Consider the following 24631-nt stretch of genomic DNA (forward strand, 5'->3'; position numbering starts at 1 on the left):
AATTCAGTGAAATTTTGATCAAGGGAAAGGAAATTTAGTTTGAGTTAGCGAGGAATTCAAGTTATCCGAGTTCGAGTTAACCTAGTAAAAATCGGACTGAAAAGTGGGTGAAATCGAAGGAAAATTAAGGACTTAGTTCGAGTTATCCGAGTTCGAGTTATCGGGGTTCTACTTTAGTTAGAAGAGGAGACTGGTTGTGAATCACTGCAAGCTTCAAAGATAATACGGGCTTCATAACTATTTTTCTCTCAACTATGGGCTTAAGCCTTGGACCAAAGATAAGACTTGCTACCGCGTTGGTCTTGACACTTGTTACAATCTTCTCAGACGCATTATACGTTACTGCGTGGGTTAATTAAGAAAATTGTCACGTATATCAGTTATAGTTTTTTGGCAAGTTGACAGCGCCTTATATCTGTACAGACTTCAGTCTGCAAAGAACACGCACAAAATTGGTCCAAAGTTTTAATCATTTTTCTTGTTACATAAGACAATTTACTATATGTGCATAAGTGACATCCAAAACGCAGTTGGCATTGTGTTAAAGTAAAGGGTTTGTTAGTTGATTATAAAGATTCCTTTCGCCTCGGCTGTTAAGTCTTAAATACAAAAGCTTGGAACATGTTCAAGTTAGACGCACTCACGATTGTTAAGTCTGTTTATTGGATTCATTAAGTACGTGTTAAAGTGATGCGTGGACCGTTTTGCAGGGGATGGAGACTTATTGTAACCCAGGTTCGTGATAAGAGGCTTTCAAATGAGTAAACAAATATTGACGGAAACATGGCTCAGTACGGCGGAGTCTGTGGAGAAGTACAGTGAATGACGCATTCATGAGAGATCTTTGGATTCGAGACGAGGGCGAGGTCTCCAGAAATAGAGACCCGGAAAGTTAATTTGACCTTTTTTCACCAGATATGTTTTCTTTGGTTTTGGTTGTTATTGAAGGAAGTTAAGCCCTGTTCTGATCGCAAAATGATTTTTTAAAAATTTCTAACATTTGATAATTATTTTCCGTCACTTCGGCATTCTCGCTAAAACTCGTAGAAGAATGACGACGGCTATCGCGTTTTCCCGCCAAAGTGACGCTGGTTTACGCGCGCGCACTACTTAGTATTGGACCAAAGATTTTTAAGACCAAAGATATGAGGTGCTACGCCGTTTATTATGACACTTCAGTTACAATCTTCTCAGACGCATTATGCTTCACTCTGTGGGTTAATTAAGAAAAGTGTCACGTACGTCAATTATAGTTTTTTGGCAAGTTGACAGTGCCTTATATCTGTACAGTCTTTAGTCTGCAAAGAACACGTTTAAAATTGGTCCAAATTTGTTATCTTTTTTCTTGTTACACAAGACAACGTGTAGATATGCGCGTAAGTGACGTCCTAAATTCAGTTTGTATTGTGTTAAAATAAAGTCTTTTTAAGTTGATTGTAAGACATTCGGTTCGCTTCGGCCATTAAGTCTTTAAGACAAAAGCTTGGAACATAATCAAATGAGACGGGCTTACAATTGTTAAGTCTGTTAATTGGATTCATTAAGTTCATGTTAAAGTGATGCGTTGACCGTTTTGCGGGAGTCTGCTTGAAACCCGGCCGGGTTCTTGCTAAGAGGCTTTTCTTAAAGCAAGCTTCAAATGTGTAGACAAATGATGACCGCCACAAGGAAGAGATTTGAATTTAAAGTTTTTCCTCTTATTCTCCAAAAATATACACCCCGGAAAGCTTAATTCGAGCTTTTTTTACCAGAGATGTTTACGCTGTTTTTTTTTTTTTTTTTTTTTCACTTTAAAGTTAAGCCCTCTACAGTTGAAAACTTCAGTATTTCCGTCACTTCGACATTCTCGCTAAAATCCGTAACAGAATGACGACGGCTATCACATTTTTCCCGCCAAAATGACGCTGGTTCACGCGCGCGCATTGCTTAGTATTGAGAAAATCTCGTCCTTATCTTAGAAGCTAAAGGTCTCTATTATAACTTGAATTTTCCACCCCAAAACTTACGGTTCGAGCGGTAGTCCTGACAAACTAGCGTTGTGGAGAATAAGTTAACGTAAGGAATCTGAATTCGTCTTAGTTGCATGCATTGTTCGTGTACCGAAAATAAATATGAAAAAGAATAAAATTTTCATCAGAAGCCTGGCGGAAGTGAAAGCAATTGTTAAAAGTTTGTTTCAAACAGCTTCAGAAAAATTCCAACGTTCTTTGTGTTCTGAAACTCATTTCTAATCAAAGTGACAATTAAATAACAAGTTGAGTTTCTCCAGCAAATTGGCAAACTCTAGGAATGTACTGTTTTTGCGTAAACCATGAAATAGAAATGGGACTGTTTTAGTAATGTGGTAGTCACCATTCTTTAGACTTTATTGCCTTAGTTATTTGATTTTTGTTAGTGCGAGGCTTAAAAACCCGCGGTCGCTCTACGCGTAACACCGACCTCATTTTTCATGCATTTATCATAGTTAGCTTAATACCCGACTTCCGAAACGAAACTCAGTAATCTGCTACTTTTATTTCACTAACCTTGTCCAAATATTGACCCAACAAACTTACGTAAAAACTTACGGTTCGAGGTTAACCCAGGTGGCGGGCCACATGTTATATATCAAGGTTTTTTAAATCGGCTTACTTTGTTGAAATAACCAAACGATCGTGCCTGAAGTGTTTTTATCTGTTATGGTGTTTTGTCGTTATTAAAGGCTGTTACAGAACGCTGTATTTTCAAAGGAAGATCAAGAGCTTTTTATTATCCAAACCTTAAAACTCTTTCGGATCGACTTGAAAATATCCCAGGCTGCGCGCAGACCTGTCCCATAGCCTGTAAATATGTCAGCTACTACTAAGAATTGTCGATACAGAGATTACCGCTGAACCGTGTTAATACCATTTGTACTTATTTAGATAGGGTTCTGGAAAAGACTCGTCAAGATTTCAAGCAGTCATAAGATTCCTTCACATGTCAACGAAAATTGTTAGTTTTTGGAGAGAACTCCATGTGAACAAAAAATGCCTCGTAACAGGATTCATAAAAATTTTGAAAAGTTTGTTTCACAAAATTGAAAGTTTCGGTAGATTAGTCAGTCACGGCGACACAACTGAATGCCATATTATCAAGCCTAAAGTAGTTTGCGTGGCTCCTGCCTATAATCTTCTTCCATCGTTCGTTTAAATTTTTTATGGTGCCTTTATAGTTTAACTGTAATTCCTCTTAAGCAGGTTAAACGTTCACGCTTTCTGTCAGGACGGAGAAAATTTGTGTAATGAAGGCATGTCTACAGTCTAACTATGTGGAAGTCTTTTGAATCCCATAAAAATCTGTGTCGTGTTTGGTCGAAACACGTATAACACGTCGTTTCGTCAACAGGCTGGGTTTCTTTCGGAGTCAAAACGTACACAGTGTTTGAACAGTGTATCAACTCCAATGCTCACGTAGCCTATTGCAACAGCCTCAGAAACGCTTAGATGGCTTATGGCTCCAAGCGCGGGAAGCACGTGCGAGCAAGTCATTTTTTATTGGCTGAGAAGTGTCCCGCTTTTTTTTTTTAGCCTGTCACGCAACGTAGCAATATACGCAATATATTTCAAAGTAACTTTCAGCACTCAACTGAAAACTAGTTATGAGAAATTCCTGAATTACGTAACCAAGCCAATCTTGCTTTACTTGCCAGTATTTAAACAGAAACTTCCTTTTAAAAAGAAGTTCCCGTGTTTGCGTCTGCGTCTCTTTGTCTCTTTGGAGTTGATGTGCTTCCGCCCCTGTGTTAACCCCTAAGGCGAATAAATATTCCGTACAGTCGAACATTGCGTGTGGCACTTTTTAGGAATTTGACTTGACACATAATAACCTCTTGTATTAACTAAAATAAATATAGCAATATTTTTTATCTTCTAAAATAACATTGGTAATATTTAAACAGGAAACTCCTTGCACGTAGTTTTTATTAAGGGTGCCAAAAGTTATGACCTTGATTAACTTGGGGTAAAGTATAAAACTATGTTACTCATGGGTTTTGTTTAAGTAGTTGCGATTAGTCCATAGCAATCTTTTTGGAAACTTGGTAAAAAAAAAAGTAAGTACAGTGAAAATTTTTCTATTTGTGAACATTCGATTATGCGTTTTTTCAAAAAGAAAAACAGTTTTCGGGTTTTCATAATTGCTTCTGTTTCTAGTTTTGCTCAGTGTGTGTTGATCCATTTGTCAGAGGATGCTTTTCTTCAAGTTTTAAATGAGCTACAAGGACGTTCTTAAGTAGTCTTTTCAAAACGAGGCTAGGATTTGTCCTGTCAGTTAATCGTTGAAGCCTCCGCTTTTTCGTTTTTGTCAGTTTTTATTGCGGTTTCGCGGTTTTAGTCGATTGCAGTCATTGTTGCGGTTTTGTGGTTGCCAAAGCGACTGAAATTTGTCCGGGGCTGATCAACCATCGATGACACTGTCAAAAGTTTGTTCCTGACAAGCAAGTGAAAACACGCTCTTCCCAACAGTTTTCTCAGTGAAGTTCACTTTTCAGATCAGAGAGCTTTCTAACTTTTAGAGAGTTAGCGTTCAGATTTATATGTGAAGTTTGTTGAGAACCAGTTATCTTATGAGATTGAATATTTTAAACAAGTGGGGCACTTAATTTCAAAAAAGGTAGTCTTATGCTGTCTTTTTTCTTTGAGCCTCCAATGTCCTCCCAGAAGGACTGGTCCACCTTACAAGACTGTCATTTCATTGTAGAGCCTAACTAATTTTAATAAAATTAGAGTATTTAGACCCAGCATTTTAAATGGCATTGCTTTATCCTTTTGTGTTTTAGGAGGGCTACACTGCCTTGTACATCTCACAGAGGGTGAACTTGAACACAACTATCACCGAAACACTCACCAAAGTAACAGTGACTCATATAACGCTGAAGAGAAAAGCGGTAAGTGCAATGCAAGTGAAAGGAGCTAGGTTATAAAATATTGGAAGTAGCTCAAAGCCCTGTAATCTCATTGGAAAAGAAAACCTGAAATAATGGTTCAGTTTTATTCAAAATTATTCTCTTCCTATGAATTCCTAAACTTTAATTGTAAGGCTTTGATTTTGATGGCCAGGGTGGGAACAGATTGCAATTTGAAAAAACTGGGCCAAGGTTTTCAAGTTAAACTCTTGTGTTGTCGACTAACCATGTATTGTTTTCCCTTTGACAGGATCGTGTGATGTCTTTCTTTCAGAGTTCCAATGTGAACCCATATCTGAGAATACTTCTCAGGTTTGACCCAAAACATATGGAACTCGCCATGACTTACCCACTTAATTTAAGCACTACAGCGACTAAATATTGTACAACCCTTTTGCAACATCGTTCAAAGTTTTTAACATTACCAATTCGCTGTTAGTTCACCAAACTATTTGAGATTCTCCTAAAAAAAGTTCTAAGTATTTGAAAATTTGTGAACCTGTTGTTACAGTCGGCGCCATTTGTCAACATTGTCTTATTCAGGTGGGAAACGTTTTTAAGGAAAAAAAACCTCATTATATTGAGAAAGGTGAACTTCCTCTTTTATACGTCCTTGTCCATGTTTCAACCTTATAGTTCTTACTGAAATCCCACTTAATGAAATCATTATGGCCTGACCGGTTTAATCGCGCTGAAGTCCAAGGGTCATTATTTCGAAATACAGTGGCGTCGATATAGCTAAGGGCCAAGCAAAGTATGTTCGCTGTATATCGAGGTTATTTTCCATATATCTTACTATTACCAGGGCGAAGAATGTTGTTCGGTGTACCGAGAACTTCCTTATAGAGAGGTTCGTTATATCGAAGTTCTACTGTATTTCTCAAGTCAAGAATCTTTCTCTGGAGAAACGTTTTTGCTGCAGATCAGACATAAAAAGACAACTACTGGTCTGATCGTTAGACCTAAAAAAGCAATCCTTTACATTTTCTCGTAAGTCCTCAAGACCTCTCTCAAACAAAAGGTTGTCATGGCTCTACACGTGTGCTATAATTCTCGGTGCATTTCGTTGCTGTTTGAAAAAAAAAACACAACCTGAAATGACCAAATTCTAGGAATTTCTGCTAAGACATTTCGCGAAGTATTTATGTTTTGGGCACCGAAGTAGCGAATATACAAGAAAGCAACTAGTGGTGCCAATGACATTCCTTTTTTAATGTGGTGTTTAATTTTTTGAGCTTTGATTAGTCGTTCGTTGAAGGGACAGTGTCAATTGTTATCAGCATTTTGAATAATCTCAGTAATGTGGTAAAACCTGAGTGTAGTATCATTAAGAGAAATTGAAAAATAAGGGTCTTCTAGTACAGGCAAATCATTCAGGAGAGTTTGGATATTCGTTAAACCTAGTATTGTTAAATGTTCACATTATACAGACAACAGAATAACAGAATACAAAACTTGTGTAAAAGTCAGATTTCGTGGTATTTATACGTACATCGTATATCGTCAGACTAAAAGGTGACATAGGAACAGTGCTAAAATACCACAAGTGTTGAATAAATGTTATACATTTGGGGAAAACACTAAGCGTCAGAAGTCGACAGGAGCGTGCAGTTATATGGTTCTCTGCTGGCTGTTAAGCTTTCGTTTAACGATGGTGTCATATGCTTTTGAAATACAGTTGGCTTCTTTCTACAGTTTCTATAGACGGAGATTCAAGTTATCGTCGTATTGTAATTTCCTTGGTGTTACGGCGATCTTTGTTCAAGAATGAAGTGTTCTTATTAGCATAAATATGTGGCAGGCTACACGAGTTGTGAATGATCTTTGAGAGGCTCCTAACTGCTTAGATGTTAATGGCTCTGGTAGAAATGGGTACGAGCTTGAACCAGTCGAGTCGAAGTTTTCAACTTCTTATAGTACGCCTTAGTTGACTCGAGTACAAAATCATTGTGCTCATGCATTCCACTTTCCACAAGGCATTTCTGATTTGATGGTATCTTTTTGATGTGGATCTAGACGCCATTTATGAATTAGACATGCGGGTACTGAAATAGAGTTTTTGGATATTATTGGCTGAAAATGAAGTATTCCCCATGACGCTGACCCTAGCTATTAATGTTCAAACCAATTCAGTATACAATATCAGATGTGAACCTATCACTACTTCGAGAGCCTAGAGAAGTTAGTTTGGAAACCCTGTTCTCGGAAGCTCGGAATCTCGGAAGTTACGGGGAAATTCGTCGTCACATGATCCTTTTACGTGTAAAATACGACGGTGAGTTATAAACTTTACGATAAATTTTTGAGATCTTGGAAGAACGTGGAAGTTTCAACGTTCCTCAAGAAGCTTGATATTGATTTCTGCATTCGAAGGAGCGAGAATTTTAACAGTTTGTAAGTCTAAGGATTAAGAATTTACACTTCTTAAAATCTTTTCTTGTCTAAAGCTAATGCGAGCGTTTGTCTGCTTTAAGTTCAAGATAAGCCTGCAGATACAGGGAGGGCGGGGGCTGTGATGGAAAATAAACAAAAAAAATTAAAGTTTTGTGTTGGCCTTAAAATATGTATTTGATATTTATTCTCGAATATATTGTAGTCCAAAAACTAATAGTTATCGGGAGCATGTTCGAAGTTTGGGTAGGAACTTAAAGCGTGAGGTTAGAGAAGTTCGTTAAGAAAAAACGACTCAGATTTCTTCGCCACGACTACTTGTAAAATGATCAACCGTCCTGGGTTAATTATAGAAAACGTGGATGCCAAGGACTGACAGTTAGCAATATTGCTTTGTTAACGTCGATTCATGCTCTGATATAAAGTGCAAATAAACTGCACGAATCTTAGATCTTAGAAATTAGACAATTTTGTTAGGCGTGATCGAAGTGAACCTATTATCTTGCATGTTTTAACGCTACAATGAGATTATTGCGTGCAAATCACCCTCAACAGTGTATGGGCTTTTGAAACTCTTTAGACTGAATTAGCCCTGTCAGATTCTTAAGATGAACTTAAGATAGATACAGTTTACAATTTAAAGTGAAAGACATCTGACATTCCTGTCGCTTGTCCAAGTTTAATAGTCCGAATTTTCATCGAGTACCCACCATAATGTATTTATTAGCGAAGAAAGAGTTGCTAATATATTTATTTTCAGTAAATTGCTTTCTTATCTCCTTTGTATGAGTATTTCTAATGTTGTTTTCCGAGCCTTTATGCCAACTGTCTTTCCTTAGTTTTTTGTCTCTTAACTCGATTAGCTTTTAAGTTATTTTGAGTAACCTTTACCTGCGTTGTGCATGTGTTTCGATCAACTGACAGCTTTGCAGTCTCGGTCACTGGGCACTTTTAGGAACGCTCCTTTTAAAAAGTGCACTTTTTAATACACTCTTCCTTGAGATGTCCAGCCCCGCAAGTCAGCTCTCTCGCCTCGGGGAAAGGGGGTTGGAGTCTTCTGTGACCCCACTCCTCCTGAGGCTACAGGATGTCATACCTAGGAGATCATTCCTGGGATAAACCCTTGCATTTTTAGTCTCAACACCCCCATGAGAAAAGCTATTTCTTTCATCCTTACTCGCTAACCCCTGGGGGACGTACCTGACAGAAAGCACCTGCGACGTCACCCGCTACACTGCTGAAACTGCAGTTAATTGCCGTGACAGCTCACCTAAGTGACGTTACCCTTACGTGACTTTCATGACAGTCTCTTTAAGCTTGTGTGACTTGACGGTGTTGTTTGCCTGTTCAGAAAAAAGAAGGAGGGGAAGGCGAAGAAGACCAGGACTCAGACGACATTGTGTTCAGCGCAGCACCGGAAGAGTTAGAAGAGGAAGAAGTCCTGGAGGCTTTAGAGCTGGCTGAAGTCGAGGAAGGTAAGCTCGTGCAATTCAGTTTTGAGTAGCGTGCAACGGGAATGATTAGTGCCTCTCCTTTTGACTGATCTTACCTCTACCCTAACAAAAGTAAAAACAAGCCTTGCAAAAACCTCAAAAGACACGCAAAGAACCCGGCGATTGCGCATGAACCTTACGCTTGTATTCTCAGCGTCCATATCCAAGCGTGGCAACACGTTTTTCAACCGAAAATTTTGTGTAAAGCTCACTGGAAGTTTTTAAGTCGGTGCAAAAACTTAGAATCATAGTTGTTTGGCTTTTGCTTCGTTAAGAAACTTAAGCGACCAGCTTTTATCTTCACGTCTTAGCTTGCGAGAGTACATTGTACCTTTTGCTTTGAGTCGCGCCGTTGTGATAGCTCCCATGATCCGCTTGACTTCTGGGTAAACTAATCGGCTTTGAATCCAGGTAAAATCCTGTCATGCCACCAACCTATGGAAACCTTTTAATTACGCCAATAAGTGCAGACTTTGGCTACCTTCCAAACCTAAGCTTAACTTAATCCCTGGGTTAGTGTAAATCAGATTGTGTACATCTGGCGTCAAAAAGTTTTGCGACCCATCACAAACGCTAGCGTGAGCTAGTGAATCCGGAAGACGTCTGTCTCTTCAGGGTGAAGGAAAATAAATATTTAAAAATATAACAAAAACATTTTTTTAAAACGAGGAAGAACATGGAGTGGGGATAGGAAGTGTAGGATTGCAAGGATGCCAGTGGATTAAAAGGTTCATCACTTGATTTCGGGATGACAGCGGTCACTGCTGTGACGGTCCATATTGTCACTTGAGCTTTCAAGTAGTAATATTAAGTTTAATTTTCGCCCCACTGACACCAGTAAAACATTTTTAATTTCAGTAAATGTGGTTTAGCAATTTGAAAACCATTGAGAGAAAATGGAAATACTTTTCTTTTGACTGTGCTTAATATGTAGTCAACCTAAACTCAGCAGGCAGTTTTCACGTGTAAAGAAGTTTTAAACTGCGTCAAAATTAACATCTTTTAAACGTGTCTTAGCGCTGGTCTGAATAGAGCATAAGTTTACAATTGCTTATTGTCTTTTAACCTTTGAAAGTAATGAAGCAAAGCCTGTATGCGTTTTCGTTAAAACGCGGGGTAGAACGTCCTTTTCAACGTGCCGGAACTTGATATTTTTACTACAGAATCAGCAATTCCCGAAGAGTCCATCGACCGTTTTATGGCAATGGAAGAGATTGTAGATGAAGAACACCACTTGACTCTCGGCCAACATCGAGACTCGGGCATCTTCAGCTCCTCACGATTCTCCGGAGGGTTCTTTGAGGGGACCCCTACTGGATCCAGAGCATCCGACTTGGACCGATCGCGCCTGTCCGATTTCAATGTGTCGCAGACTATAACGGCTTCGGAAACCATCGTAACAGAATCGGAGTTGCCGTCGAGTCTCGCAGATATGGCAGCGGATAACGTTCCTAAGTACGAGCCGCCCGTTTCCGGGGACTTCCTTGTTAGTTTCTTGGTCGACGCTCGGGGAGGGAAGATGGAGAGCTCGCAAACTGGACTTCGAATCACCTTGCCGCCAAGATCTTGCCAGATGCCAACGAGAATTACTTGTAAACAAATACGGTGAGTCATACATGGATTGTTATTGAACACATTCACTTAAAAATTTCCATCAAAGTATAGTTCGATAGTTTCATTTGAAGATTCACAGTTGATTTCATAGACGCAAAATTTTAAACCACTTTGTGTACTGCTTAATATCTGTCATTTGAAAGGTACACTTTAAGGTTTCATTTTCAAACGTTAGAACCACCCTCTAAAGTATAATAGACATCACCACAGGAACGAACTGTTCAATAGCTTTTATTTGAATGATCACACAATAATCCGCAGACGCAAAAGTTAGAGCCACCTTGTACAGCTTTATAAACAGTACCGTAGGAACGTACATGTACTGCTCAGTAGCTCTCTTTTGAATGTTCACTCTTTAGAATTTCGGCAACAGATTCAAAACTTAGAACTTTCTTGTACAGCGTAGTGAATAGTACCGGAGGAGAGTAGTGCTTAGTAGCTTTCATTTAAATTGTCACACTTAAAATTGTAGGCCACATACTGAAAAGTTAGAACCGCCTCGTACAGCATAATAAACAGCACCACAGGAATTAAAACCTCCTCTTCAGTAGCTTTCATTCAAGTCACACTTAAGAGCTTAGTCCACAGACTGAAAAGATAAAAACACCATTAACAGCTTAAAAAAAAAACAGTACCACAGAAAAGTCACTGAACCTTTAGACACTTTTTACAATCCTGACTGTCTGTTTATCGTTTTTGACCTTTAAGAAACGTTTGTCAAACAGGCTAACAAGCAAAAAAAAAAAATACTGCATATACCCAAACCTGGCATTTGGTCTTAATAGTCTTAATCTTTCTCTTTCAAGGCCAAACAAACCATCTCTCTTACCGCCGCTTTATGAAGGCGAGGCTCTTGCCTGTCGCGTCCTTGATGTTAACCCGTCGGGCGTCAAATTTCTGCAGCCTGTTTACTTGGAGTTGCCGCATTTCTCTGCGCTGAGAGATGGCGAAAGAGAACTGGTTGTGCTTCGAACTCAGGACGGAGGGTGGAACTGGCAGGAAGTTTGTGTCGAAGACATGAAAGGTGAGCGAATAGGAGACTGGGCTGTGTTGTTTAGCGAACAAAATACAGAGAATCCCTGATATAGCGATTTTCGTATGACCTTGAAATGAAAACGCGCGTACAAAACGAAACAAGAAACGAACCGAAATACAGCGATTTGATTGGTTTATCGAACGGATACAAACGAGCGTGGCTTTTGGTTGGTTAAGCGCACGCTCGGATGAAAAAACTCCATGCTCGAGAATTTTCTAGAAATCAATCGATACTTCGCTTTGACTTCATACTGCAACACGATTGGCCAATCGAACAATGCCTTCTCCATATTAAGGATTATTTTGGCGGGAAAACGAAGAGTTCATGTTTGATCTTTTTATCTATTGGCTGATAAAACAAATAACGAACACTTACCGAAACTATTTTTCAAGGTCATACGAAAATCGCTCAATAGCTAACTGTAATGTAGTAGAGTGATTTACTGCAGTGTAAGTGCTGGTGTTGTATTGATGTTAGTGTTGGTGTTGGGGGTAAAGGGTTGGTGTTAGTAGTTTAAGTGCTGGTGTTGGGGATTAATGTTGGTGTTAGTGCTGGTGTAATTGTTAGTGTTGTTGTTAGTATTGGTGTAATTGTCAGTGTCGTTGTTAGTGTTGGTGTTAGTGTCGGTGTTGGAGATTAATGTTGGTGTTAGTGCTGGTGTAATTGTCAGTGTTGTTGTTAGTGTTGGTGTAATTGTCAGTGTCGTCGTTAGTGTTGGTGTTAGTGTCGGTGTTGGAGATTAATGTTGGTGTTAGTGCTGGTGTAATTGTCAGTGTTGTTGTTAGCATTGGTGTAATTGTTAGTGTCGTTGTAAGTGTTGGTGGTAGTCTTGTTATAACTGTTAGTGTTGATGTTAGTGTTGGTGCAATTGTTAGTGTGGTGTTAGTGTTGGTATAATTGGTAGAGTTAATGTTTGGGATTAATGTTGGTGTTGGGGGTTAACGTTGGTGTAAGTGTCAGTGTTAAAGGTTAGTGTTGGTGTTAGTTTTGGTGCATTGCCTTTCTCTTCACAATAAATTAAAATCTATTACCAAATTATACCTTATCGTTTTTTGTTTTCTCAATTTGTTTTAGCGGTGGATGGTTACAGTTCAGATATGAACATTCACCAAGGTTTTCCTAGCAAGAGATACGCTCGAATAGAAACGCATGACTTCCCTGAGAAGTTCTCCATTATCTCCCGACTGAAGAAAGAAAATTTCATGGTTGGACCGGGCGGGGATATCCTAAAGTCTTCAGTCCTTCCTCAGGTTCAAGTTAAAGTTCCTGAAGGAGCTGTGTCAAGTGGAACAAAAATTATTTTGCAGGTTAATACTTTGTACCCTTCTCTATTTCGCATCGCTGTTGGTGGTTTTGATATTGTCGAATTCATCTTGGCGTCATTTCTTACGTTTAGTATACGAGTTTACCCGTGGAATGGGGTATGGGCGAATTGAATTCTGAAGTTGAAAGTTTTAGTTGTTTGCAAGTAATCGTAAAGAAAATACATAAAGTAACCTGCCAGCTCGTGTCTCCTTTTGCGTGCTGCTCTCGCGTGACTTCTCGCGACTCCCCCCAAATGGAAAGCTGCATATTGGTCTCCTGCGTAGCCGCTCTCTGTGTTGCCACGCAGAGCTCCTTCTATTCGTCACGCTCCTTCTACTTTTTCGCAAAGACTTGTGGGATTATTACCGGGGACGCGCCGGTCAGCTATTGGCCAATCTTTTCCCCCCTCTCCCCAGTGACAGTCCCAGAGGTCTTCGCGAAAGCTCACTCAGCCCAGCTTCCGTCTCGTTTCTAAAGGGGCAAATGATGACACAAAGAAATGCTGTGTAAGACTAACTGCAAAATTGCTGGACGGCAAAAACGTTAATAAGCTAGAAAACCGGCAATTTCTACGCCGTTTTTTAATGCGCATATTTTTTGGTGACTCTTTTATCGGTAATCTTGCCTTAGAGGGTAAAGGTGCCTTGTATAAGTGAATGAATTGTAGAGTATCGGTCTTTTGTATTCCTAAGGGGAGTGAGACAAGGAAATAAGCAAACAAATAAGTCATCCGAACCGATCAAACTTGTTCATTGTCTTGTTCTTTTAGGTACAACCTGCTGATGAATCGTTCAACGACTATGAGGAATGGGTGGCTGTGAGCCCTGTGGTATCTTTAGAACCACAGGAATTAGTCTTTTCCAAGCCTGTATCCATTACCATTCCCACCCCTTTGTACAGTCCGAGTGGAGAAGAGGTTGACATTCAGCCCTCTTTGAGACTACTCAGCTGTCAGCCGCAGGACAATAGGAAGTCTATGTCCCATGCCCCTCTCTACCATTGGACTGACATCACTGATACAACACCGCTGAGCGTAGTAAATGCGTGCGCAACTTTCACGACCAGTTATCCCGCAAGGTGAGACACGTAAAATCTGCCTAAGTTCCTTTTCGCCTTTGAAGGTGCTGCGTCGCGTTTGTTTTTTAGAGGAGTTGACGCGTAATCGTGTCAAATTCTTAGGAAAAATCACCGTTATTCAATTTGAGGAAGCAACTGTCTATTGTCTTTTAGGTTCTGGCTTGTGGAGACACGTAACCCAGACAACGTGACGTCAGACGCGCGCCTTCTGTTCCGTAAGTTAACCGCTGTCCCATTCTTGGCTAAGGTCGTGGTGTTCGCTAAGGTTTCATCTGATGGAACCGAGGCTACACTAAGAGTCTTTTGCATTACTGATGATACTATTGACAAGACACTCGAAAAGCAAACAGGCTTCACTGAAGTAGCGCGAAGCCGAGATGTTGAAGTCTGCGAGGGAAGACCAGTTCACGTCAGGTATGTGTGAAAATAACTTACACTTAATTGATCGCTTACACGTTTTAAAATCAGTAGATTTCACTAGTTCAGAAAATTAAACTATCTGTTTTCTGAAACGTTTGATTGGCCGCTGTAGAACGGTTGACGGCCTTGTGGACACCTCGCTGGTAAATATAAATAAAGATGGACCCAAGGGAGGTTTTGTGAGCCCGCGAGACTGAGCAACCCCCACAAACCCTTGTTTCCACTAAAACCGCTGGACACAAATTCTCCCCTGGGTCGATGTTACATTGCAAAAACACACCTCTCTATTCCCCACTTCGGAAACTCTGGGGAGAATGGGTACAAGCTTTGGGTGCAGTGATCTCTGGGATTGTTTTAATGGACAAGCGTTAATTATGATTGGTCAATGGTATACAAGGCAACCGTTAACCAATGATAAGTAGCGCTTGCCCACCCAGACGATCTTAGAAATCGTTTCCGAAAGCTTGTACCCATTCCTCGTATAGTTTCTGGAGTGGGGAATTATTGTCACTCTGCTGGCATGAACAGCAGCCGAATCTTTGGCAAAAATTTCAGGTGTTCCATTTAAACAAACTGTCGCTATCACAGACTTTCAAACACTTTCTGTAGGTCCGACAGCACAGTTTTGTTGTATGCTAACTCTCATTCTAACGAACACTGAGCGCCATCTTTCATCATTTGGCTGTTTATTAATATTGTTTGGTCTTTGCTAACGTTGATCAACGCTTTGACTGGCTTTGACAGCGACTTTGTTAACCACGGGCTAAATTCTGTTTTAATTATTGGCCCTGGGTTTTAATCCTTTTTTGTTTGTATATACTAGGTGTTTAGGCAATGTCACGCCAGTCAACCGTGAGCCACTGCAGTTCACATTTAATCCTTTCCGCGAAAACCGACTGTCCGTGACGGTGTGTGTAACTGATCCGTCCCAGCTCCCCACCTGCCGGCTGGCTTTACTCAAGGAACCTCGTAAAGATCGACAGGGGAACGTGCGAACAATTTGTAACTTGAGCATCGACCTGTCTGAGGAGGTGAGCTGAGAAGTTTGTTTAGCCATTTTTGATTTTTTAGCTCGTGTCACGCGAGAGCAGCACGCGAAAGGTCGCGTGCTGCTCTCGCGTGACTTCTCGCGGTCTTCTCAAATGGAGAGCTTGCTCGAAGGCTAGGAACCATGAAAATGTGATTTTATTAAACTCTTTGGTTCATGGACTAGTTCCTATATGATACGACAGAGTGACGAGTGAAATACAACCTTTTGCAGTCCTTTCGAATAATACTTTAAATTGCTTCTGACTTGAAGTATTTCCTTACATGAAATTTCGGTTAAGGTTAAACTGTATTTTTCGTTGCTAGTAGCAGTAAAAAGGTTGAATTTTGCCAGTATCAATGCTTCCCTAGTGGGAAAATCGACCAAAGCTGACAAGGCTTAAAATGCAATGTTTCGCGTTTTGCGCTTTCAAATCAACGAATTGCTGGGTTATGACGATGTATTTCTTTCTTTTTACTTACACAGAACTTGAGGAAAGGCAATGGGACAGCTCAACTTCCAGGTATGTTCAGCTTGTGGTAAAGTTTCTCGGGACAAATCGCAACGACGATTTTTAGCGCAATACAAGGTGCCAATATAGAAAAGAAAAGTGATGACGTCACAAAAAGTAAATTTGTGAAATTATGGTATAGGTTGGCATATCCAGAAAGAACAAGATGAAAAATGTCTACTTGCTAAAAATCAGCCTGTCGGTGCATATTTCACAAACTTGAATTTTTGCAACGTCACGTTATTGGAACACATTTTGCAGCCTTTCGAAACAATGTTCTAACGCTGTGTTGCACTTTGTCGTTGCCAATTGTCCCGCGTAAAGTCACCTGTTTACTGCGAATTTTTGAAATAGACCATAAATGCACGGACAATAGAGAGGTATGACGTTAAGCATGACGTCATGTCACCATGGTAGCACTATTTCTGGATGACAACAAAACCATCGACGACGGCGACGGAAGGAGAACGGCAACAAAGTAAAAGGTTTTTATTGACAAAACAACAAATTTGCACGTGCATCACGCTATTTTGTACATTTTTTTCCCGTCGTTGCACCCTTACGACGTGAAACTTCCTAATCTCACACGCTTGCTTTATGGAGTAGGTGAACACAACACAAAAGTGGTCTTTTTCCTCTTCTAAACTTAGATACGGTCCTTTCGGATTCAACCCGAGGAAATTTCGCCAACATTTGCCAAATTAAATGAAATTGAATAAGATCGATGAAGTTTGAAGCGGTGAGGATTCACTTTTTAAGTCACGTTTTCGGTTTGTTGTCATCCAAAAATTTTGCTACCATGGCAACGTGACGTAACGACTTCTCCCCTCTATAGACCCTTCCATGGTTTTTTCGCTGACTTTTGACAGGGACCAGTAAGCCAAAATCCGTCAACACGGCTGAAAAGAGCGCCTGAAAATCATTACAGTTGCCAAGTTTGACAGTGATTTGCTGAAAACTAACGAAGATATAGCGCAGCAAAGTCGCGAAATTTTACCGTCTGCCAATGTACAATGGGGGACGAACTTGACATCGTTTTTCTTCCAAAATAAGGACAAATCTTCCCTTTTTTTTATTACTATTTAAGACGGTTGTCTCAACTGCGCGTTTAATGGTCGTTCTCGAAATTTTGAGCATAATAAATTGCAGGCTTTTGGGTTTGAAAATAGAAGGTTTCAAATTCAGTTCGCCATTGGTCAGAGTCAAGTGGTTGCCATGAAATGACTCCAAAGTGATGGGAAGTTATCTAACGGAATGATGACGGTTAAAGGTTCTGTATCTGATCTCGTCACAAGGGGAGCAGCTTTACATTGACTTGGGCCGTTAGCGTTTAGTCTTCCACTTAGGGGGCACGCAAACTGTAACTCAAAAGGTTCGTTTTATAAACTCAGCTATTTATTCAATTTGCCTCCGGTAAATACCAGCTATTGTTATGACCATGGGAGGGCTCACTGTCTTTTTTTTTTTGACTGGATGCGAGTGAAAAGCGCGGGAGCGCTTGGAAGCGGGTTTGCCCACCATGCACCCGCATCCCCCTGCGCCGGTTTCACTCGCCTTCTGCTACTTTTAGTTTACGTTAAGGAAATGGGGAGCTGTGAACAATGCGACCGATTGATGTCCCTTTTAACGAAATCCTATTTCTGTAGTAGTGAATTGCATTCACAGTTGTGTTACTTGTTTCTTTGTAGACGAATTGTTAACATTGATTGGAAAGAGTGTTGGTGGCGAATGGGTTGGCCTCGGTCAGGAGCTTGGGTTCACCGACTCAGAACTCCAAGAAATTTCCGACAGACAGTGAGTATTCTAAAACTGCAATGTTTTCCTGCAATTAACTCTCGTGATTCCCAAACATAGAGTTTGCTCGCCGCCTAGTTTGTGATTATCTTTTATGGTGCCGTTTATGATGTTAAACTGGACTGTAGAGTGTAGATATAAAACCCCAGGGGTATTTGATCAGGCGCCGAGTGTTATCAGGCCTGAAAAAACACGATCTGTATGTTTATTGAACAGATCCGCCCATTTTTCAAGAAATCTGGCAAAATCAGAGTCACAGCTCAGCCTTACTCGAATTCATTAATTTTTAAAGTAAAATGAACGCTATTGAACGGTAAGATTGTTCTGTAAATCCTCAGAGCTTGATAGTTAGAAACAAGTTCTGATCCAAAAATTGCACAAGTTGCGATCCAAAGAGTGTGGCCATTCATATGAAAGCTACTGAAATTCCTGTGGTACTTTACAGTGTGTATTATGCTCTGTAAGGTGATTCTAGCTTGTATTTCTCTAAATTAAATTCTTATAAGTGTGACCATTCAAATGAAAGCTACTGAGCAGTACTTTCCTGTAGTACTGTGTATTATGCTGTTTATCGTGATTCTGGCTTGTATGGCTGTAGATTAAATCCTTATAAGTGAGACCATTCGCTACTGAGCAGACTGGGTAGTACTTTGCTGTGGTACTGTGTATGATGCTGTTTCAGGTGATTCTAGCATGTGTGTCTGTAGATTAAGTCCTTATAAGTGTGACCATTCAAATGAAAGCTACTGAGTAGTACTTTCCTGTGGTTGGTACTGTGTATGATGCTGTTTCAGGTGATTCTAGCATGTGTGTCTGTAGATTAAATCCTTATAAGTGTGACCATTTAAATGAAAGCTACTGAGTAGCACTTTCCTGTGGTACTGTGTGTTATGCTGTATAAGGTGATTCTAGCTTGTGTGTCTGTGGATGAAATCCTACGGTGGGACCAGTATTTAATGACAGCCAATGAACAGTACTCTCCAGTGGCTGCCTCCTCCACAGGCTTTCCCAAGGCTCAGTGGGGAGCAGCGAGAGACAACACGCGAGAGCTGGAGACAAGCGAGAAAGGCGAGAGGAGGATGATGGGAACGAGAGGGGAGTGATGGAAAGAGAAAGTTCTTCCCTTCCCATCACTCCCTTCGTCCCCGCTTTCCTTGATAATTAACTCAATATCACCCAAAAGGTGATCGCGAGCGACTGGGGACGAGGCAGCTCCTGCGGTACCGGCATTGTCTCTTTTAGGCTCCTCAATGTGATCCCATGATTTGAAGAGTACTTAGTTAAAAACTAACATTTGGGGGGCATTTTCTGATGAATTCGTCTCTCTATTCTGTTTTTCTTCTTTCTAGTTCTGCTGAAGCAAACGAATGTGCTGCTGATGTGTTAAAAACCTGGCGAGACAAAGAGGATACCGAAGCCAATATGGCGTCCCTTGAGAAAGCCCTTCGTGACATGGGACGAGAAGACATCGTCAAAAACTTCAAACAGCTTGCGTACAGTAGCTATTCTAAGGATCCTGTGATTATCGTAGAAACGTTTCATATAAGCAGCACTCCTGAAAAAGATTCTACCGACGGCTCAAGTGGTGGCCGACGTCGAATTTCAGAGTATCTGGATGCCGCTGGCGAAACGGATTGCATGTTCGAAGATGGCGGCTCTCCGCGCATTTCCGGCGTGGAGGCTCAGAACGGAGACGAGGTGTTTGGTGAAGCGAAAAGAAGTTCACCAGAACCGAGCACAGAAGAATGCGACATTGTTGAAGAGAAAAAACACAAAGTCGTGGATGAAGAAGCGAATGTGCAAGACGGTAACGAAATTAGCAAAGAGGATACTGAAAAGCTACTCCAAGATTTCTTTGGTAATGACAAGGGTGTGTTAAATTTCCTTTCTGATGACGCACCGGCAAAAGTGGAAAACGGAAATACAGAAGAAACCGAGATTTGAATGTCGTTGTTTACTGAGGTCCCCTTTTGCAGCTGTTCTCTTATTTTCACGACCCTAACAAGAGTGTTTTGTGACCGTTGCCAAAGGGGACTTAGATCGGCCGTGATCAGGACTTAAAGGTGCATTTCAGTAGATGAACGTTCCCGTTCAGTAGATCGGCTGAAGTCAAGAAGTTATTAATGGGACTGTTATTAAGAAGAGCTGTTCTCTTCAGAGTTAGTAGTAGCACATTTCCGCTTCCGAGTGAGTTTTATTCCATCCGTCCATTATTGTGGAGGGCTAAGTATGTAGGGTGGATTTATACGTGAATAGGTCCACAAATCATTAGAGGAAGATTTCAAATGTAACGTCGTTAAACCAGGGCGTCTTGCGTGCCGGCAGGCTCAAATATTTTCACTCTTCATGCCAAGCATGTCGTAAACAGTAGTCCTGAATGCTGAAGGAATTTTTTATTTTGCGCATAATTATGTCAGTACGTTAATTATTTAGGGTTTTAAAGTAATGAAGAGGCTGGACACGAAGGACGATCATATTACCAACTGAATAATTGTTTTTACCTCCGTTTTATCCAGTGCAGAATTCACCAAGCTTAATCACACGCGTATTTCATTTTTTGTTTAGCTGTTTTTGTACTGTCCGTCGCCAAAAATGTTTCGCTAGTGAAATTAAGTTATTTGAAAACTTGTTCCTTAGTGTTATTCCAGTGTCACGTGTGAAGCCAGCAATTATTTGAGGAGGGTATAATTATAACCGAGAAACAGTCCGCAAGTAATGGTCGGTTTCGGGAAAACTTCGTTAGAACTCCGACGAGTTTCGAATCCACTTCTTATTAGTCTGTCGGTCAAAATAATGGATTAGTGCTGGCGATCGCGCTGACATACGCTGTTGATTCAAATTTTAACCAGTCTGGTTTTGCGGTATGATCTACGTTTACAAGAAATAAGCTGACAACTTTTTACAAAAAGGCAGCTGAGTTTATAAACTAACAAACGAAACATGGTGAACAAACAACTAGAGTGCTAAATTCCACAAACATGACGGAAGTAAAAAGCGAGAATGATTTATCATTTTCGTCTTTGTGTCTACTGGGGGATGTGAAACAAAATAACTTATGTAAGCCGTTCATCACAGAAACAGTTTATACCGCAGTCTGATTGACCTCACGCGTACATCATTTGTTTCAACGAATCAACAGTTGCTGGAAACTTTGTATATCGATAACATTATTTCTGGGTCTGGACGTTAGACTTTGTTAATGTAAGTTGGTATGAGTTAGTATAATTCCAGTATCCGAAATAAACAACTTCCTTCAATCACACCTGTTGTTTGTTTACTGATTCATAGAGCGACCCTTTTACCAAGGAAAGTAATGCGGGCATCCGCTCTAGTCTTTTTGAAGTCCTTCTATTTGATCTTTAGAGATCGTCGAGCGCTAACGTCTAGAGGACAGACTACATCTACATACAGCTATTTCGAGAAAGGTTGTCGGAAAAAGTGCACGCGTCAATCCTGAAAGGATTGTGGGCGGTATTGAGTTCACTGATCTTGAAAGGGATTTGAAGGAATGGCACGAGAGACCGTAGAAAAGTAGGGTCGACAGCCACAGTGTCAGGAACAGTGTATTGATCATATCCCATATTACCTTTCGGGATTGTCGCGTGAATATTCATTCCGTCAACCTTTTCGAAATAGCTGTATAAAACGGACGTAAACCTACATGTACTCTTACACGTATTAACTTGTGCGTTTCGCGCTGTCCACACAGGAACGGAATTTTAAAATAATGGTTCATTTTTAACTCGTGATTGCGCAAGGCGCTATGAGCGAGTTCTAGCGAAGACGCTCCCGTCACTCCATGGATCCCTCGATCCTTTTCGAGATGGATTGGGAACTAGTTGTCTCCTGCAAATCACGTGCACTCCATCGTTCGTCAAAAATACGAAGTTCGTCAAAAATACTCCGCTACGCGTCGTATTTTCAACTCTCTTCTCGGTGTTTCATCTGGTGATGAAACACTGCGTCTTATGTTTGATATATTACATACCAAATGCACACACTGCTCATCTGCAGACCCAAAGGAGAAGATGGCGATGCTTTCGAGTGAACCTTGGCGAGAACCCCTTTCGAAGTAGTGAGGTACCAACTGAATTTGGACAGAGTGGTTCTGATAAACTCAAGAGTCTTATCAAAGCGTACTAGGAATTAATTGCCTTAGTTGTTTCTTAGAACAAACAAAAAACGAATTGAGTACTTCTGAATTGATTTTTGTGTCACTATAAGTTTATATTATATTATAAATTTTGTGTTGGTGCTTGGTCTGTATTCTTCCAAATTTTTCATTATAAACTCAACTATCATCAGCTGCAAATTCTAAGCTGCATGAAACTCAACGTCGACCGTGGCACACTTATAGGGACCTTAAGATCCCACGACGGTGACGGCAACCGTGTAAGGAAATTTGGTTATTTATGTATCCAAGAAATTTTGGTTCCGACAAAATAGTCCACACGTACCGTACGTCCGCCCCTTCATGTTTGTGGGTGTGAAACGTCTTACTTACTAGCTTAAAAGTCCAAGGCATCCATGTTATGATCAACTGACACCTATCAAAATTAGGTTATCCGCTGACAAGTGTCACATGACTGGAGCGCCGGCTCAGATTTACAACTCACTGAGGTGACGTGTTTTATTAACTTCCCCGCTGAACAATTATGGTATTCAACTAATCCCAGGCTCAGAAAACTTTACTTCAGTAAGACATTAAAAGCTTCACGAGAACTTTGCTTTTGGCCTTGGCTAAATCTATATATTAAATTGATTCTCTGAACTGTTTATGTCAATGTAAACAGTGTGAATTCGGAGGAACTGGTGGATTTGTAATTGATGATGAGACAGCTACCAACAACGAAAATAAAGCGAACGATGAGAACCATAGTGAAAACAAGAACGCTCTTACAGCGGGGTCAGTCTCGCTTGCTTGGAAATTAGATCGAGAAATGAGGAGGCGATTAATTCTACACGAAACAGGATTTACTCGCTAAAGCTTTGGATATGACGTTCTAAATATTTGTCCGGCCAAAAACAGGTTTTGTTTGAGGAAAACTAGGTTTGAACGGCCCCAGCCGCAAAACTATTTCATAAGCCATGATCAAAAGTAGTGAAATCCATACAGTAAAAACCCAGAGAGTAAAATTCAAATATCAAAAAAATTTTAGATCGTTGAGTATATTCTAGCAACGTTTCATAATGCAAGGTGACCTCGCGGAACGGCGGAAAACTCAAGTTGATAGCACCTCTGGAATCGTTCTTGTTGTTGCTAATTTCTATCTATCGAGTTAGCTACGCTCAGACATCGGATTGCGAATATTTACTTGGGATGAGCAGGAAAGGTTAAAAAAATAAAGAAGGTATCATTTTCCTAATATATAACCACTGCACTTTTTTATTATGCTATTTTTGATTTGCAAAATACAACGATCATAATTTATTGGAAACTTTAAAAAATTATTTGTTACTTTTATTTGGTGCATGAACAGAAATTGTTATTTTCCGTTGTTTTCTTTTTTCCTCACCTGATCTGCAAAAACATTTTGATATAATTTTAGGAAATTCTCAATTAAAAATATCAAGCTTTCGACTGAGAAAGACGTTTCGTTTTAACAAAACAAAGTATGCAAATTTACACTGACGGTTAATCAAAACGAAAATGGCTTTGACTCATCATAACTTTATTGGTGCATGAGAGTGTGGATGGGGTTAACTGACAACTGACCAATGGCCAAAATTTTAACTGACAACTGACAAAACGCCTTAAATTTAACGGACAACTGACATTTACCTTGAGTTTTACTGTTAACTGACAGAGGACCTGATTGTCCTTTATTTTCTAAAAAACCCGTTTTTAAGGCCTTTCCACTCTTTTTGTCAGACAATGTAATCAAATGTACGCTTATATGGATACTCTTAGCAGCAGGACGCTTAAGTAGCAAATTTCCTTAATGATCTACAGCAAAGCCTACACGTGTCATGGATCATCCGTTAGAAATGGCCTATGATCTTAAATTTACACTCCTCTGAGAACGCGCCAGCATACGCGTTGGCTGCCGATGAAGGCGTATAAAAGCAATTTTAAATTTTTACCGAGATGATTCAGATTTGGTCTTTCTTGGTTTTTTACATGATCTACGTCCCAATATTTTGAAGAAATAAATTTTGATTGGCTTAATGGTTGGAAATGTTGGACTCTGGTCAGCAAAAACGTTTGTGTGGGCGAGAGTAACACAAGACTTGAGAAATGGAGGGCCAATTGGAATGCTTTCAATAGCAAAACCGGTAAAAATTAAGGTACTATTGCATCAGTTTTCGCTTTAAATGTTTAATTTACGTTATATATTCCTTTTACAGTGTTCTTACCAGACCGCGGCATTGCAGGCATTCGGGAAATACCGCACTATAATTAGCCCAAGGAGTCCGAAGGACGCAAAGAGGGAAAACAAACACAAACAAAAAAAAGAAACAAGACGCTATGGGACCTTTCTTTCTTGCATGCTTTTTACCTTGTACGAGTCGTTCGCGAGGCAAATATTTGCGTCACTTGGCTTGTTTACGTTCGCACGTATTGCGTGCCTATTGCAACTTTGAATCAAAACGAGCGATCTCGATTACACTATTTGGGCGACGCCCATTTAAAAAACGTACGTAAACATTAATTGGTATGGCGACTTTAGAAAACACCCAATCAGCGGCGTCCATAAAATGGCGACTTCTGCGCTTGCTCATGTGTGAAATGATACGTTCCGAAGCTCCGCCATCTTGAAGGATGTACTCATATACTGTGACCTGCTTTTCTCCCCCGTTACCCCCTTTTAGCTTCTCTATGGGTCCTGTTGACCCCAGTGTAGAAAATCCTGGTAAGGCACATTTTTTTAGCTAAATTTCGGATCAAAAATGAACAAATAAGTTTCATAAATATTAACAATCATAGTTAGTTATTAATAATCATAACTGACAAAAGGTCAATAATTTAACTGACAACGACAAATGGCCAAAATATTAACTGACAACTGACATTTGTACCCCCCCCCCCCCCCGCCAA

The 24631-nt window shown here is 40.2% G+C and overlaps 1 protein-coding gene across 2 annotated transcripts in view; it reads left to right on the forward strand.

The window, feature by feature from the left end:
* The window catches only part of LOC140946362 (uncharacterized), a 51818-nt gene extending 30966 nt beyond the window's left edge, over positions 1 to 20852 (forward strand). For both annotated transcript variants that reach the window (XM_073395466.1, XM_073395465.1), the window contains exons 23-33: positions 4799 to 4906; positions 8667 to 8790; positions 9972 to 10413; positions 11229 to 11446; positions 12533 to 12765; positions 13533 to 13840; positions 13994 to 14254; positions 15084 to 15291; positions 15774 to 15810; positions 17487 to 17592; positions 18942 to 20852. In XM_073395466.1, coding sequence (XP_073251567.1) covers positions 4799 to 4906; positions 8667 to 8790; positions 9972 to 10413; positions 11229 to 11446; positions 12533 to 12765; positions 13533 to 13840; positions 13994 to 14254; positions 15084 to 15291; positions 15774 to 15810; positions 17487 to 17592; positions 18942 to 19536 — 2640 coding nt within the window. In that variant the 3' untranslated portion in view covers positions 19537 to 20852. The remainder of the gene's footprint in view (positions 1 to 4798; positions 4907 to 8666; positions 8791 to 9971; positions 10414 to 11228; positions 11447 to 12532; positions 12766 to 13532; positions 13841 to 13993; positions 14255 to 15083; positions 15292 to 15773; positions 15811 to 17486; positions 17593 to 18941) is intronic.
* Positions 20853 to 24631: the final 3779 nt, after the last annotated feature.

Source organism: Porites lutea, chromosome 8 (assembly GCF_958299795.1).
Source record: "Porites lutea chromosome 8, jaPorLute2.1, whole genome shotgun sequence".
Classification (NCBI taxonomy): domain Eukaryota; kingdom Metazoa; phylum Cnidaria; class Anthozoa; order Scleractinia; family Poritidae; genus Porites; species Porites lutea.